This window comes from Mastacembelus armatus, chromosome 2 (genome assembly GCF_900324485.2).
Source record: "Mastacembelus armatus chromosome 2, fMasArm1.2, whole genome shotgun sequence".
Lineage (NCBI taxonomy): Eukaryota > Metazoa > Chordata > Actinopteri > Synbranchiformes > Mastacembelidae > Mastacembelus > Mastacembelus armatus.
In genome coordinates, this window is record NC_046634.1 from 8784051 (window position 1) to 8801641 (window position 17591).

At 42.3% G+C, this 17591-nt stretch overlaps 1 protein-coding gene across 2 annotated transcripts; it reads right to left on the bottom strand.

The window, feature by feature from the left end:
• Window positions 1-788: 788 nt before the first annotated feature.
• Window positions 789-16868, bottom strand: gpd2 (glycerol-3-phosphate dehydrogenase 2 (mitochondrial)). Of its 2 annotated transcripts, XM_026302052.2 has the most exons (18): window positions 16757-16868; window positions 14064-14170; window positions 13120-13128; window positions 11256-11427; window positions 10961-11085; window positions 10777-10874; window positions 10448-10611; window positions 8793-8957; window positions 8283-8427; window positions 7411-7604; window positions 7007-7141; window positions 6757-6932; window positions 5560-5691; window positions 5321-5479; window positions 4479-4591; window positions 3806-3884; window positions 3621-3719; window positions 789-2615 (listed from the first exon to the last, which is right to left on the bottom strand). In XM_026302052.2, the coding sequence occupies exons 2-18, from the start codon at window positions 14163-14165 to the stop codon at window positions 2490-2492; spliced, it is 2193 nt and encodes a 730-aa protein (XP_026157837.1). In that variant the 5' UTR covers window positions 14166-14170; window positions 16757-16868; the 3' UTR covers window positions 789-2489. The 2 variants fall into 2 exon arrangements, with proteins under 2 accessions (XP_026157837.1, XP_026157838.1); XM_026302053.2 differs by lacking the exon at window positions 13120-13128.
• Window positions 16869-17591: the final 723 nt, after the last annotated feature.

Consider the following 17591-nt stretch of genomic DNA (forward strand, 5'->3'; position numbering starts at 1 on the left):
AGGGACTGGGTGAAGTTCAGTGTGTGCTCATGTGCTTCTATCCTTGTGAGGACCGACATGATTGAGGATGTTGTGACCAGGTGCAATCTGACCTCCTGTTTTACAATTACAGCCAGACAGGTAGTACTTTCATCTCCACCACTGTACTGTGTTACTGACAGACAAACTGTTGGGCTTTGCTAAAAAATATCTACAAGCTATGAGGATTTTGTATTTTCCAGCGGCTGAGGCTCCACCATACGCAGACAACATGGTCGAGACAGAGAAAAGGTGACGAAGATAATCTGACATGACAAAAAACAAGATCAGCTACTTTAACAGAACAGATAGATAATAAACAGACTCTTCTCTAACTGTGCACAGGCTGTTTGGATACCAGGTATGAAAGACGTCCACAAGAAACACAAAAACAAAGCGGTGCAAGCAAAGATACATTTAATTAGATAACTGCTTTGTGTTTCTTCCTTTATTTTACCTGAAGACGGAGGAATATGATCCTCAAGCTGTAATTTCATCTAAAGAAGACAATCAGGAAACATGCCGTGCTGAGTGTGGAGGCACTGTAGTCAAACCCCCGTGAGACCCCAAACTAACACGCACGCACACACACACACACACACACACACACACACACAGTTACAGTGATGGTACAGGTGAGAATCAGAACAATCTAACAGAGAGCTGCAGGTATGAACAGTATAAAGGCAATTCAGGCACAAACTGCAAACAAACGCTTCTTTCACAATACAAAACACACGCATTCATCACTAAACCTTTAACAGTAAAGACAGTGTGTGCTTCATTTATTTATCCGGTTCACTGACCATGTAAGTTGAGCCTATTAGGGCTGATATTTTCATCTATAGGATTAAAAAAGGTGATAAATCAGCAACAATTATCGTTACAGGAGGGAAGAAAAACATTTTTAGATTTACATTCAGAAACAGTTTGGGTGTAGTTTGATCAGATTGGCTTGGAAACATCAACAAAAGAGTATTTAGGGCCTTTAAATGCCAAATGACACAAATCAAACACTAAAATATGCTTATTTTTTTAAAAATAGGTAATCTTTGATCAAAGCCCTCCACCATGTCTCACTCCTTACAAATATTGACATACAGTCTAAACACGATTTTAAATAAATACCTTTACATTTGAAATATTATTTCCTGTATTTGTTAAACTTGCAGTGCAGCGTTGTGAAAAACAAGGTAAGTGTCGTGTCTTAGGCACATCGAGGTACATTTACATTCATCGCACCCGCCACTAATACACTGAAGACAGAACCTGCTGTGACACGATGAAAAGCTTCAAAAAACTCAAAGAAACAAAGAAAGTCTCAGTTATCAGTCTGCTGCCCTCAGACAGGCCGACTGTGACAAAACTGTGACTGTGCGTCAATACAGCGTTTCAGATCTTTGTGCTTTCACCTCAAGCACTGAAATACAAAATAAACTTCAAACACACGGTGTAAAAATAAAGATTTTGCTTTACATTACTCAGAGTTAAGATGCAGCTGTGCGTCTAATAATAGAAAAAAACTCCTGGATTTGTGATGTTCGTTTAGCAACAGCTCTAAATAACTTTAGAAAACCTCTTTGAATATGATTTCAAAGTATCAAGACTAAAGCTGGAACGTGTTTGTGTCGTGTGAACCTCAGTATCAGTATCAACAGGTAGTGAAACAGATGGAAAACACAATCAACAACACTCGCTCCTCTTGGGCAGCAGGAGCTTTAAGAACCAGGAACCAGAATCTGCCCAGTGCTCGTCACGCACCAAGATCAGAAGAACACGGTAAAATCACGAGTGAGGTTTTATTTTAGGGGTCCATGAAACAGGATGTTTCCAGGAAAGACCTGGTGATTTGGAAAGAACAGCTGCAGTAAAACCACAAATAGAGTGGAAACGTCTCTGACCTTTGATTCAGTCATTTCTGGCAAATATACCAAACAAATTCTGATTTCAGCCTTTTTGGTGAGGAAACACTTCCCCTGTCCACACCAGACAATACAAATAAAACACTTTCATGGGGCTAAAAGCTTCTCTGGTTACCTGGGACCAAGTCCCAACTCACCATCCCAGGAAGCACTTAGGAAACATGGACCTCTAAAATAAAGCACAATCAAAAACTCATCTGTCACATGAAACAGAACAATTACGTCAATAATGTTAAAAATGAGATAAAATCAAAAGTTAAATATCAAAGAGCTTGTTTAAAAGACACTTTGTGTGCACCAGTCAATCAAAGACAGAACACAGATCTGTTCCCCATCTTCAGATACGATTTCACCCCAAACACACTCAGCAGCGTTGCTTGTCTCTACTTGATTTGGCCAAATTCATCCCTCAGTGTGCTTGATTGCAATATTGTCATTCAAATAGCGTCATTTGCATGAGACCCTTCCTTTGTTGTCACTTCCACCTTTGGAAAGAGCTGGAACCGAAGGTTGTGTCTTGGCTTCTCTGAACTCCTCCTGGTCTCCAGCTCAGACTCCACCCCCGCTTCTGTCCACGGTCACCGGCCCTCTCATATCCAGAGTTTCCTCCGCCGTTTTCATCAGGATGGCCAGGCGGTTGTCCGACACCTGTCCCTTCTTCACGGCGCTCATCAGCTACAGAGGAACCAGCAGAGACGGTGACTACAGAGACTCCAGACGTACAGTAACAAGAAGAAAGGTTAACATGCCAAACCAGCTGTTTTCCTCAGGGAGAAATAATTATCTGCAGCACGGCGATAATACCCTGCCGCCACACCACGGAAGGCTTTGGAGCTGTCCAACCACCTTCACTAACCATGTTCTTCATGTGCTAAAGTTCAACAGGTGGGGACCTTTGGACATGAAAAGACGACATGTTGTCTCCAGTGGTGCTGCAGACATTAGCAACCCTTCAGATTCTCCACTCCATTTTTTAATGATGAGGCTTAATGTCAACTAATCCCATGAAATCAGCAAAACCAACAAACGCTAATGAATCTGTCAATGATTTGAGACCCAATAAAATCAGTAGCTTCATATATTTTTCCTCGGCAATGCAAAGCAGACTAGTGATTGTCTTCAAGCTCCTACAATGACTCTTTTCTGGACTCGTTACGTGAGAAAGCAATTTAGCAGCAGAGGGATGTGGGAGCCCCCGACACTTGTCGGGCCTCATCGCAAAAGTCGCTCACAGACTCTTCTGCATTTCACTTCCTCTTTCCAGACATCAGCGTTCACATTTTATGTTTTCACTGCTCTCACATCTTCTGTTTTTTAAAAGAATCATCCAGGAGGATGATGATGTGCTTTATGTCCTGAGGATAACATATGACCTGTTAACCTTTCTATCTCTGATGCTTCTCCTGAGATTGTAAAAATGATCTTCACTATTAAGACACAGCTCCATAAGTATCTACCAACTGGTTCTTAAAACCCCTAAATTACTTCATTTATCACATTTGGGATAAAATATGCATCTAAAAGCTTTTCTGCCATGTTTCATATCAGTTCCTGAAGCATGACACGGTTGGTCGGTGATCGATCGGATAAAACTTGGGTTAAAAACAGGTAATATGGACTTTTCGAAAGTGTTACCAGTGTCTCAGGGCTGTACAGGATCACAGTCCACCTGTTACGTACCTGCAGGAATTCATCAATTTCAACTTGTCCGTTCTTGTTGAGATCAACCTCATTAAGGATTTCATGCAGTGCATTTTCATCAATGTGGACATTGATGCTCTGCAGAGAAGAAAAACAAGAGCAGGGATCAATGCCAGCTAATGAAGAGAGGTGTGCAAAGATGAGAGACAGAAAAAACAACTCACCTCCAAAACTTGCTGGACGTCCACAGTGGTGATGAATCCTTTGCTCTCCTTGTCAAACTTATGGAAACGCTTCTTGTACCTCAACAATCACAGTAACACATTTATTTAAAGTCCTGACTAACACATGGTCACAGTGAATTATGACAAAGAACATCTTAGCTAAAGTATCAAGGTTTGAAATCAGAAATATTTGTTTTGTTTCTTTGTTTTTATTGACAAACACACTTCAATCGGTAATTTACGTCTGGTTTCAAGGCAGGGAACAGCCTGCAGGGAACAGCCTGCAGGGAACAGCCTGCAGGGAACAGCCTGCAGGGAACAGCCTGCAGGGAACAGCCTGCAGGGAACAGCCTGCAGGGAACAGTCTGCAGGGAACAGTCTGCAGGGAACAGTCTGCAGGGAACAGTCTGCAGGGAACAGTCTGCAGGGAACAGTCTGCAGGGAACAGTCTGCAGGGAACAGTCTGCAAACGTGCATGTGCAACAAGGATGGGAAGATTAACTGATTTGGACCGATACACAGACTTGCTGCTGGGACCCGGATACAATCTGAGATTAAATCTGGATGCATCGGTTCATGTGTCTATGCATCGGTGAAAAAACGATCAGTGTAATTATTTGGGGTTGTGTCACTGCAGATTTTGATTTGGATTGTAAAGAATGGTGATAAATACCTGACTACTTCCTGGTAGTCCAGGTTGATCTCTGATGTTTTGGTCAGCTGTTCAGAACGAGCCCTGTAGCCCATCTCATGGTACAAGAACTTCCGAGCTGCTTCGAGCTCCGCCTGTTTTCACATCACGGACAGAGACGTCAGAGTTCAGACACTAATCGTACGTCATGAAACCAAGAAAACATTTTTAAGTGTCTTGTTTTTCATCATAAACTCAGAGATGTTTTATTTTCCATCCAACATGATGAAGAAAATGAGCTAATTTCTGTTTTACTGTTGAAGTATTTTATGTGTATTTAGTCCATATTGCACCTTCTGTCCATCCTGGCGGTGGGAGACTGACTAGTTCATGATTTTTTTATTTCTTTGTGATCTATTTTTCTCTCAAACTGAAGAAACAACATCATTTATGAAAGAAGTAAAGTTTCTAGAACAAAAGCAGATGATTTGATCTAATCTGAGAAAAAGCAGCTTTTATGAATTGATATATGACCAACCACATTGTTGACCAGTTATTCTTCAGTACTTTGGTCTTTCCTCTGCTGGTTAACAATAACGTCTTAAAATAGTTAAAGGTTCAGTTTTCTTGCGCATGTAAATACACACATATCACTTCATCTCTTTCATACACAGAGAGCTTCCTCTCTGAAGGGATAAGGGGTGTGGACCCCTCCATTGTCCACTGATCGAAAAAAGAAACACTACAGGGACTTTAAAAGCCACCAGGGATTAGAGCATTATGTAAAACCAAACTCTTTTCTCTGGTGAGGAAGACCACGTCACAAACCAGTGAAATGGATGGCAAAATAAGATGGAAGAATAAGATGTCGTAAACTGTCGCACCGTTTTCCTCTCCTGACTCCAGTCCAGCTCTTTTCCCATGATCTGGACGATGCGAGGCAGGGCTTCGTCGGCTGCCTGCACGTTCAAGAAGCCCAGGCGCGTTCGGCGGGCAATGACGTCAATGGCTGTGCAGGCGTACTCCTTAATGGCGTACTGAACCTGAAAAAGAACACACACAAAAATCAGCTTTGAAAAAAAACTACTAGACTATTAATAGTTCGGATTAAATCCCCCTTTACCTCGCTCTCGATGTACGGGAACTCAGACACCAGTCTTTTCCCCACTATTGGCCATCTTTTTCCAGTGACCTGAGCCATCTTTGCCACATCAAACGCCTTTCCACCGTACGTCGAGGCCAGATGCTGGGCTACCTGTGCACAAAGGGTAGAACACGAAATCTAATATGAAAGACTTTGTAACACACCCTGTGCGCCCAACAAATCTCTGGAAAATATTGATGAAATGTCAGAGAAATATTTGGGAAAATATTCAAAAGAAGATGAAGCTCTTATGAAAATGTTTGGATGACACTGAGTCCTGTTAATAATCACTTCTGCTGCTTCCACACTATAAAACCTACAGGCTGAACCATGTAGATGGCAGCGGCAGCTTTTGGTCTTCACATAATCGATTTCACCTCTTCAAAGTTAAACGATAAGCGTTTGCGCCACTTTGTCAATGAGGTGTCACATGTTTACAGAACACAAGAGAGCTATTTGCTATTCAGATCGTTGGCTTGCCAATCATGTGAAAGGGCAAACGCTGTCCAAATACCAACAGTGACCTTTTAGGAATATTCCAGAGAACACCAGAGCCGGTGCCCGATGCCTCTAATGAGGAGTAAGTATACTGTAGGCACTCAGTGCTTTTTCTTCATGAAACAATGTCCTATTGGATTTAATGAAAATGCTTAGGCTAATTATGGGAACGATGGCATGTAGCTGTTGTAAATCAATGTGCCCTCACTTAATGCCACTGATAAATTGTACAGCATGCAGTGTGTTTCAACGTGTGTCCAGTCTTTTGTGTAGTAGAAATGTCAGCGTTGTTACAGCACTGACTTTAATGTCAGCTCCACTGCTGCTGCTGAAAAACAAGGAATACTTTTACAGGTTTGTTTGGACACGACTGTCTGTACCTGCTCCTGCAGAACAGTGCAGCAGCAAGTTAAAGGCCTCGCCGTGCTCAAAATGTTAGTCGGACTGTTCTTGTGAGCCGAGCTGCAATTAAAGAAGTTCAGCATTTGAGGGAATTTGCTTTCTAACCCGTGAGAGCAGCCTGTTCATTTTAGAGCTGGACTCAAAACATTGGTAACTCAGTTTAACATGAAGACTTGAATCAGGAGAAACAGCAAGTCTCATCTCACCTAATGTTTAAAAACAACTTGATTGTTTCCGTTTCCATGCACATGTTTCTAATGTTTAAACAGGTCTTACCTCATTCTCCAGTCCATAGTCCTGCACCAGGCGGATGTAGAGAGTCGGTGTCCAGCCCTTGGCCCCCTCCAGCATCAGACCAGCAGTCCTGCAGGGCTCGGCTGAAAGGCCATGAGCTTTGATGGCTGCATCCAGAGTTTCTTCAGCCATGGACCTGTAGGTAGTCCACTTCCCACCTGGGTGCACACAAACCCTGCACCTTAGCATCGTAACACCCAGCTTTCAGAAAAGGACAGTTAAGACAACTGACCAGCGATGGTGACCAGTCCGCTGTTGCTGATGCTGACGATGTGGTTTCTGCAGATGGACTGAGTGTCTTTAGAGTTAGGGTCAGTCACCAGGGGACGGATGCCGCTCCACGCTGCCAACACGTCTCCTCGACGCACTGCAGACACAGACAGACAAACCAGGATTCTTTCAGAGCCAACGCTAGAGTCTCATTTGTATCTTACTCCCCCTGATTATTACAGCTCTGTCTTTATCTTTGGTAACTGTCCCACTTACAGTAGCTGTTGCACTTCCTCTTGCTCAGTGTGTTTGTGAGCATGATACTAATTTCTTCAGTTTTTGAAACAAAGTTAAATATAAAAAAAAAAAAAAGCACTTAAGACCCATTTTTCAGTTTATGATCCTCTGAAGGACCAGGAGAAGTACCTTCTACGTCAGGGCTGAGGTAGTTGCGGACCTCCCTCAGGATGAAGTTAATATCGTCCTCCCCTGGGATTGGGTGGGCCGTCACATTGGTGGGTGTGTCGGTCGTTCCTGCGATGGTCATCTTCTCCCAGGGCAGGAAGAAGATGACACGTCCATCACTCGTAGCCGGATCGAGCAGCCCCATGTTGTCAGGACTATCACGCAGGAGAAAACAAAGCAAATGGTAAAAGTTTCTATTCTGTCTAATTTGTTGATAGAGATACTGTCTAGTGTTTGTGGCTGGTGTGACAATTACATTCTCCTGTGACGTACGTTATCTAATTTTTTGAATTTGTGTCTAAGGAGAAGAATCGAGTGTTGTACTGTTGGAGAAAAAAGAAATAAAAGCTGGAGCACTAGTGAGGACAAATTGAGGAGGCTGAGAGAATGAAAACAGGAGAAAAGGTAGAGAGAGGAAGAGGAGGGGGGAGGGTGGCAGATAGCGCCAGCAGGAAGACGAGAGAAAGGGAGGAAGAGAATTAGGTGGTTGGCATTTCTGCTGCTGTTCAAAGGGCTCACGCTCCCTCGGGTTTCGCTCAATAAGCTTCGCTGAACTTTAAAACCCCCAGACTTCAACAAAACCAGTCTATTGCTCTGCTGTATCTTAACCAGAGAAGATTGTCCTATGCATGTAGGTATAGGGCAGATAATTATTTATCGGGCTTAGTATTTACACATAAAAATGGAAAAACACAGGAATAATATGTGCAGCTTGATGCATTTGAAATAGCAAACGTCAACCACAATATCATCCACAACTTAAATAAAAATACACGGCAGTTTTAAAGGACATACTGCATGTAGGTGTGGTGTATGTCAGTATTATGTAGTACCTGTAGTAACCGGGGATGACGATGTGAACACCAGCGCTGGGTTGGCAGATATTCTTGGTCTCCTGGTTGTCCATCTTCCTCAGACCGTCTGTGAACGGCCCAGTGGCGTTGATCACGCACTTGGCCTTGACGTCAAATTCCTGTCCTGTTAAATAAATAAATAAATAAATAAATAAAATTCACCTGCAGTTATTGTTTTTCTTGAGCAGCTGAATTAAGATCAAACCAAGATACTTTAGGTGTTGATGGATATGAAATAACAAGAGTCAAAACCTTTGCTGATCACATTTAAACCAGAAAAGGTTTTATAGTAAAAACTAAAATAAAGGACATAAATCAGGTTTAGTTTTTACATGTTCCAGTAATTATTATGTTTGGACAGAACACAATTTAACCTCTAGTATTAATAGCCTTAATTCTACTGCTGATCTGTGTCATGACGAAATGAATAAGTCCTAGTTAATGTCCACAGGTGCTCTGTCAGACCATCCTTCCACCTGCATGTCTCACCTGTGATGACGTCCCTGCAGCGAGCACCACACACCTTCTCCTTGCCCGTCTGCGGGTCGTTCGTCTTCAGCAAATGAACCACCTCGGTGTAGTTGGCAACGGCGGCGCCGTGGCGGGCGGCAGTGAGGGCGATGGCCAGATTCATACGAGCGTCATTGTGCTGCCCTGAAGGAACAGAGAGGGTGTGAGAAAGATGGAGGGATTCAGGCACCGATTTCCAAAGTACACACAATAAAATAAGCTCCTTTCCTAAACCACATCTATTAGAAATAAATACTGATTCCATTAGTTCAATTCTAATAAGACTAGAAAGACAACACACATAAAATCCTAAAGAAGGAAGCCAGGAGCACTTTAACACGCTGTTTTACAGAACCGACCATACTTATAAATAATATTGTAATGCTGTGTGTATGTTCAACTACAGAAAAAGCCCCAGTACACAACTGAAATCATAATGGAGCAATGGAATCATCTCAGCTGGCATGTTGTTGATTGTTGATCTAGTCCAGGGATCATGCAAGTGTTTTTCACAGCACTGACAATGAACCACTGCAGAAAAGTCAAGCAGCTAAACACACTGTGCATTTTTCAGAGAGTCTGAGGTGTATGACCATATGATACACCACACGGCCACATGAAAATAAGGATTAACAACACATTTGTTGAATTGCGTGTGTGTGTGAGAGTAAAAGAGCCTCTGCTGTTGCTGGTGGCAGCAGGAGTGGCAGAATCCAAGACAGCAGGAGAAATAGCTGTTTCTCAGCCGGTTCGACCGACGACAACGCTCCGCTGCGCTCTACACCGCCGGGAGAGAAGGTCAGATTTTGAAATGTCACGGGCGTGATTGTTCCAGACGGCATAATTGGAGAAAAAATGCCCCACCCCCTCACCATCCTGGCCCTGTCCCCCCACAGAGCAGATGATGGCATGTGGGGGGGGGGCGGGTGGAAATCAAACATATGCTGCTTTGCACCAAGAAAATGCTCTTCCATTTCTCTGCCCTGCTGAAAATTCAGTTAAATCTGGTCAATTCTATCTTGGAGTAAAAAGGCTGTTGGTCATGGTTTTAAAAATGCAACTGCACATTTAGTGCACATTGGAAAAATCTGCCAAAATATTATTGCCATCTAAAAACATGATGATTTTTTTTATGAGGACTGTCAAACTGAGACTAATGTAAAAAAAATGCAATTACATTAATTTGGATGAACAGAAATGAGACTTATGTGTCTCATTTCTAAAAAAAACAGTAGCTTGTCACTAAATCTACAGTAACAGACACTTCACATGCAGATGGAAAGTTGTTTTTGTGGTGGTGGTATAGAAAGCATGCCCACAGTACAGAGCCCTTCACACTCAGCATGTCTGGTTCTCCTTAGTACCGATCCAGACAACACACAACCGTTACCTCCACAGGGGAGAGGCGGCTTCCTAGCACCCTGTCAACACGTTTTGTGGAGACACCAGTGGAGAAGGACAAGGGCAAAATTTTGCCTATTTTAATAGTGTGTGATCTTAAAGCTCCTGAATTAATCATACAATTTTTTACACAATTTCTATAATATCCCAATTCATTCAGAACCAGGATCATTTAAAAGGCTCAGCACCATAAGTATAAATACGTATATACACCATCCCATTACTCATCTCACCGTCATAGTAGACGATGGCTCCCACCAGCTTGTCTTTCTTCAGCATGGGGAACAGCTCCAAGGCCTTCGTCTTACTGAGGACGTAGCTGCTCTTCAGGCACTGGATCCCAGCCACCAGGTCGTACATCTTGATGCCTGCCCAGTAGTAAGGCAACTGCCACCATCTTGGAATTAACACATTGATTAAAGTGAGAAATCAACTCAACTTCAGCAAAAAGATCACACAAACAGAACAGGTGAATTATCAACGGCTTGGGTTTTCTACGTCCCCCCCATGTGTCCTGTGCTCCCTGGTGGCATTTTTCATGTTGTATGAGCGTGACACTTGCTTGTAAACAGGAAGCATGATGGGTAACGGTGCAGATAGATGAGGTGCGATCTCCAGTAGGTTGGCTCGCTCGTGCAGGGCCTCTTTCACCATCATGTACTGTTTTAAACAGAAACAAGAAGGCGAAGATGACGACAAAGGAGCATCAAGAAAAAGAGATGAAAAAGAAGAACACAAAGAGGAACCTGCTCGTAGTCCAGCTGCATAATGGCCTTCTGGAGATAACGAACTCCACCATGGATGAGCTTGGTGCTCCGGCTGCTCGTCCCCGAAGAGAAATCGCTTCTTTCTACAAGAGCAGTCTTGAGGTCTGGAACAAATGGTAAGTCAGTAAAGCTGTACAGTTTATCATCATGTTCGACTAAAGGCGTTTGGTTTCAACACCTGGGAAGACGCAACGAAGCATGAATGTTATTTCTGCACATGCATATACAGATGGAGGAGATACTTGAAAGCAGGAGCTGTGGACAGTGAACTTACTGCGTGTGACAGCGTCTAAGGCACATCCTGCACCCGTGGCTCCTCCTCCGACAACCAGAACATCAAACTCCTCAGCGTCTTTCAGCGCCGTAAGCTGGGCGTGCCGAGAGGGCAGCTCATCCGAAAAAGGAACCTTCAGCTCTGCTTCCGCTGCCACGTGAGATAACCGAGCCTGGATGCCACACACATACAATGAGCACCGAACATTTTAGCACTGAGGGATAAAGTTTGATGTTTAAATTCTTTCAAAACAGCACAAACGTCAGTAAATACAGCAACTCTGTCCTCGAGGAGCATTTAGAAACATTACAATCACACTGTAAGAACATTCCAGGTGTATCGGGCTTATGCATTATTCTTGCATCATAATCATCTCATAAAATGAAATGCAATATAATGCAAAATAACTTGCAATCATTTAAATACATTATGGATTTGGTGTGATTGTGCAGTGAGTTTACCATAAGTTTGCTTATTATATGCATTTTTGTGTCGTAATGGATGAGATATAATTTCTGTAAGTGAGAATTACTTGTATCTATGACTGTGTGTATAGGAGCTGTTGTGACGCCTGCAGCACTGACCAGCAGCTGAAAATAGAAACCATAATATTCATTATTTAGCTGTTATGGACTTAAACGGAGTGATGCCAATTGATTTTCACAGACTTTAAACGAAATCCAGATGGAAGGAAACATGGGAGACAATGGAGCCTCACAAAGTTTCCTGGCTGAAATTGAACGTTAGTGTGTTAGTGAACATCTTAACCACCACAACAACTAGGATAGTTAGTCTGGTTATAAATTAAACTACCCAACAGTATATACTGTAGCCAAAACTAACTTTAACTACCAGGTACAATGTGAAAATGCTGCTTACACTGTGATATTATATTTCAGTAACACTGATTCCAGATTATTATGTATAATAATATAAAAACTGCTAAATTAGTTTTTTATACTATTTTGCAATGCATGGCTTTTACATGTAAGAGTATTTTTAATTTGTAATGTTGCAGTACAAGATCTGAATTCTTGTTCCTGTGGTGCCTAAATAAACAGACACATTTACATCATGTCCAAATATACTAAAGTATAAATGTATTTTTACAAAAAAAAAAAAAAAATCCAAATCCAAAACAGGTTTTCTGAAGCTTTTCTCCATAGAAAACCAGTTCCTCATGTGCTTATAACGTCTCTTTTTCATCAGTGTATATTCTTGGTGTGACCAGAAGCAAAGCAAAGTTCGGTACCTGCTGCAACTTGCTGCTCATCCGTGAAAACACCCCAGAAAAAAATAAAAATAAAAAAAAGCACACCCCAGTCTGAACATCATTTATGCCAATCGTTTGATTAGCAAAATACTTCATTTACAGAAATAATCAATACTACAATAAAACCCCAGCGCCCCTCTGATATGAGGTTTCCACTTCTAATGAAATATTTATTCATCTTTGCATTTAGCAGTTCAAGCTCAATGATTGCATCAAACTGCTTTGAAGCCAATGCAGCATTTGACTTGCAAATAGTAGCAGGCACTTGTAATTTAGGCCTGCACCCGCAAACAAGACAATGATATAATCATTGTCTATTTTTGATGATGCATACAGACAAGACCCCGCCACAGAATTAAGTACCAGCGTGCCCCCCGTAATCAAGTTAAGTCAGTGAATGCCACAGCAAGACCCACGCTAATAGCCAATCGGCCGCTGTCTTGAAAACTTCTCCAAGCACTATGCCCTTGCTAAGGGAGACAAGACGGACATTCATCTCATCAGCATTGCAATTACTGGGATTAGAGGCATGCATGATTACAAAGTATTGTTAAAATAATTAGATTTCATCAGGGTTGACTTCTTGCTTACCAATCCACGCTTGGTTGAAAGGACAACGATGGGCAAGAGGAGACATTATCGCACCAGGACACAAAACAGAGTTCACATTAGGATGTACAGTCAAATAAAGCCTTGTATGCAGCTGTGTGGCGCTGCTGCTTGTCAGTCTTGAATTAGCCAGACTGTGTGGAAATTGACTTATTTAAAGACAAATATCAGTGGCTTAATTCAAGAGTTGACAATAAAACAAACAGTGGTGCCTTTGAAGGCCAGCAGTGCTCCCAGTGTCACCAGTCATGAGATGAGACACTAACGTCAGACCTTAACAACCATTAAACCTTTTCTTCTTGTTGCATAAGTGTCTTATTTTTGTGATGGTTATGCACTTCAATCGTGTTCTGGAGGGTTTGGGGATTGAAGTTTAACTGTGACCTGTAGACAAACACAAATACAGTCCAATACAGTGTTCAATTTAAAACTGTCACACCTCTCAGGGCTCACTGAGCAAGCTCCCCTCATCATTTTAAAGCAGAAAGTAGAATAAACACATTTAGCGATAGTTATTTCCATAAGAGTTTAAAAAAAATATCTTTTTTTATCTGCATTTCTAAGCAGGTTAGGATCTGCAGGCATGCTTGCAAGTAATTTGATGCCTCCTGATAAGCACCAAAAAAAATAAGAAAAGAAAACACACATTCCAAAATCTAGATTGGACATGTCCTGAAAGGGAGTCCCGCCCTGCTCAGAGGAAAGGTTTCAGAGCAGAAAGTTTTATTATTGCCAAAATATTACTGTTGTTATGCCCAAAATCTAGACTCATACAAAGATTGTTCTTGAGTTTAGCAACTGCCAAGTTAATATTCAGTCAAACCAGTAAAAGTGGATGTTTTTGCAAACTGCACACAACAATATTTGGTCGTGTGACTCGTAAAACGCTACACAAAAAGAGAAACTACCTCTTTGGCTCAACTTACCTGCGCCTTCCTGTACTCGATCAGCTGTGACAGGCCGTAAACTGCAGCAACCGCCCCGCCGCCTATGATCGCTGTCCGTTTCAGAGCCTTCCTGAACGCCATTGGTCCTGCAGATAAAGTAAAGTGCAGTGAGAAGGTAGAGCAGGGACACCCAGGTTATAATGACAAGCAGTTATATATGAAGGAGGCATGAAAGAAAGTACAGCGATCACAGGAGAAGGGAGGGTTCATAAAGCTGTGAGTCACACTGAAAAAGAGACAATAGAGCAAAAGATCAAGTTTGTGTGTTTGTCACCTATTGGACAGAAAGAAGGAAAAGGGAACTGTGATGATCAGAACAACCAAGATCCAACCAAATTCAAAGGTATTCAGTTCACAATAAAATAAGATAAAGGTTGAATATTCTCATATTTGAGAAGCTGGAAGCATCAAATGTTTGTCACATTTCAGTGAAAACGTCTCATTCAAAAGGCAGTTCCTCACTACAGAACCAGGAATCATGTGTTTGTTATTATTTCTGACATTTCTCACACTACAAGACCAGACAAACTGATCAGTTGAGAACTAATTGACACGTTCATCAATAACAAAAATGACTCTTGTGAAATCATTAAGTCTGCCCAGCTAAGGAGCAGTTGATAGATAATTAAGAGGTGTGTGAGACACATGTGAATTAATAGTAGTAATAGTATAATAGTATATTTCACTCTTCATGCTCTGCAGAAGTACAAGAAACTTAAAATTACTGTGATTTATTTTAAAACAGTCAGATAAAACAAGCAGTTTAAAGATAACACAAACATTTGTCATGTTTTTGGACAAGAAATACAAACAATAATGATCTGCAAATGTATCAATAATAAAATATGTTACTAGCTGCAGCTCCAGGCAGGATCAAGTAGAGCCATTTTTCATGAGTCCCAGACCCTTAAAACCGTCCATCCATCATCTATACCTGTTCAATCCTTAACCAGGGTCCCAGGGATCTGCTGGAGCCTATCCCAGCTCTCTCTGGGTGAAAGGCAGGGGTCCACCCTGGACAGGTCACCAGTCCATCACAGGGCCACATAGAGACAAACAACCTCACACACTCACACTCACTCCTATGGGCAATTTAGAGTCACCAATCAACCTGACATACATGTTTTTGGACTGTGGGAGGAAACCAGAGGACCTGGAGAAAACCCACACAAGCACAGGGAGAACATGCAGACTCCACACAGAAAGGCCCCTGATGGGTTTCAAACCAGGAACCTTCTTGATGTGAGGCAACAGTGCTAATCACTCATCTACCATGTTACCCTAAAGAAAAATGACATTTTAAATAGCAGTTTTCTTCCACCATTAGAGAAGGCTCGTTCCTCTACGAACAATCACATGTGCATCAGATTTGTTTACAACCTGTCCAAATACTTCTGGCCACTACTAACCAACTAAATACATACTTTCATGATTGACTGAGCTGCCAACAGTTAATCAGTAATAATCTACAAGACGTGACTGAAACAATAAATATAGACCAGAGAAAACTTACACAATCACTTCCCACATCTTCAGCTTGACTCTGCAGCATTATGGGGTTTAAATGGACATCGGTAATTTTGCAGCTCACCATTAAGCACCTGTCAGAAAATGTCTCCACATTTTCATAATGGCGCTGTGGACCATAATGAGCAGAACATGACACCAGCCCTGGAAGGCCTCAATTCCCACCAGGGCCAGCCCTAAAAAGAATTTGCATTCCCACTGTTGTGCACTTTGAAAACAGGCTCCCAGGGAGGGACACAGGCTGAAGCAGATTCTAATGCATTTTAATAAAACACAGCTACAGATGGCACAAATGTCACTAACTAGTTTGGTGTGAAAAAATGACCTATTCCAAGTAGCACACTACTGTCTGACATCAGCACCAAAAACCCACTGCACATTTTTACTGAAAGCTCAGTGTAAATCTATTAAACTGCTAATGTCATAAAAGAGTCAAAGTCTGACCTGATTTGTAACCAGACTAAAAAAAATGCGCAGCAGGACTGCGCGTAAATATGCGCATTATTAGCCCTGGGGATTCCCTGTAACAGGAATGTGCTGATGGATGTGGTTCATACTGAAGCGCAGAGCTGCGTGCGCGCGTGAGTGAAACTGAATGACACAACCAGAAAACCTAAGTCTTCCTCCTCCTGATGATGCTGGGACACCCCCACCCTGACTCCCATCAGCCTGCAGCCCCACGATGCGTCAACAGGGGAGGGGGCTTCCTGGCTGCAATGTGTTCTCGGTTTAAAGAAAAACCCCATTGACAGTTTCTCCTTTTGAAAAACGTGTCTGCAGCATTTTAACGGGGATAAATGAAGCGGTTTGTTTAGTTAAGGTGGCAGGTCGCTGTTTACTGCCCCATTATCTAACACGCTATCTCCTCCTATGAGGAAGTCGGGGCTTTTGGTAAACGGAAATCTTTCTGTGGATTAAATTTAAGATCGAGTTCCGGGTGAAGAATTAATAATGAAGAATAAGGGTTTTCTTATAAAAAAAAAAAAAAGAAAAGACGAGGTAAATAGTTCAGGAGGAGAAGAGGTTATTCCTTCACCATCAAACCAGCAAAGAAAAACGCGCAGACGCACAGAGGGTTTAAGGTTTGTCAGACAGGCAGTAAAATGCGCAAAGACGCCAGTGATACATCAGAAATTCCCACTTACAGGGTTTCTTGGTTTGTGTTGATTAAAACTCGCTCGGGGCGACGCAGGGCGGCGACTGGAGACATCAACTGTTGCCGGAGCCGCAGTTAGCCTGTGTTTGACAGATACAACCAGGAAACTCTGCGTCTGGCGTCGACACCGCCAAGAGCCAATCGGGACGCGGCGCTCAACTCAGCTCGACCAATGGCGATCGAGTGGAGGCGGTACGTTGTTGACGTAAGGTGACGGGGAAGATTGCCCAACGCCAGTCTGTCGTCCATCGTTCTCCTCCTGCAGGATAATAAAGACACAGCAGAGACACCAGCTGTCATTTTCTCGGTCTTTCGGCCATTGAGGATTAGTGGGCCCGCTGGGCACAAGTCCAGGGGCCAAAGGGGTCAGCGGGCCCTGGGTTTCATCCGCAAAATGTCACTGAAGGAGGAAAAAACATAAAGGATTACAAAAAGAACAAAGAAAAGTGGAATACCACAAAAAAACAAAAACAAAGATGAAAACTGTTGATCATTAAAACATGAAATGATCAAAAGTGACGAAACAAAACGACGCAAACAGACGCAAAAATGACGCAAAGTGACGCTTTGCCCAGATTAACAATTGACAGCTGGTTGTTGAAGATGAGCTTCATCATTAAATGACTCCACTTTGAATTGACTTGTCCACCAGTATCAAAATTCATCTGCATTGTATAAGAGACACATGTCTAACGGTTTATTCAGACGCAATAAAATACCTACAAAATGACGCAAACTGCAAGAACGTGGGGCACAAGTATTATTCCCCATTACATGAATCACTTTCTGTGCCCACACACTCACACACTCATACAGAGAGACAC

Excerpts from the sequence above, each read along its gene's own strand:
- gpd2 (XM_026302052.2), bottom strand. The coding sequence starts at position 14,165 with ATGGCGTTCAGGAAGGCTCTGAAACGGACAGCGATCATAGGCGGCGGG. Across the intron at positions 5,480-5,559 it reads TCCCGTACATCGAGAGCGAG|GTTCAGTACGCCATTAAGGA; the intron begins GTAAAGGGGGAT and ends GTTCTTTTTCAG. Across the intron at positions 3,720-3,805 it reads ACGTCCAGCAAGTTTTGGAG|AGCATCAATGTCCACATTGA; the intron begins GTGAGTTGTTTT and ends TCTTCTCTGCAG.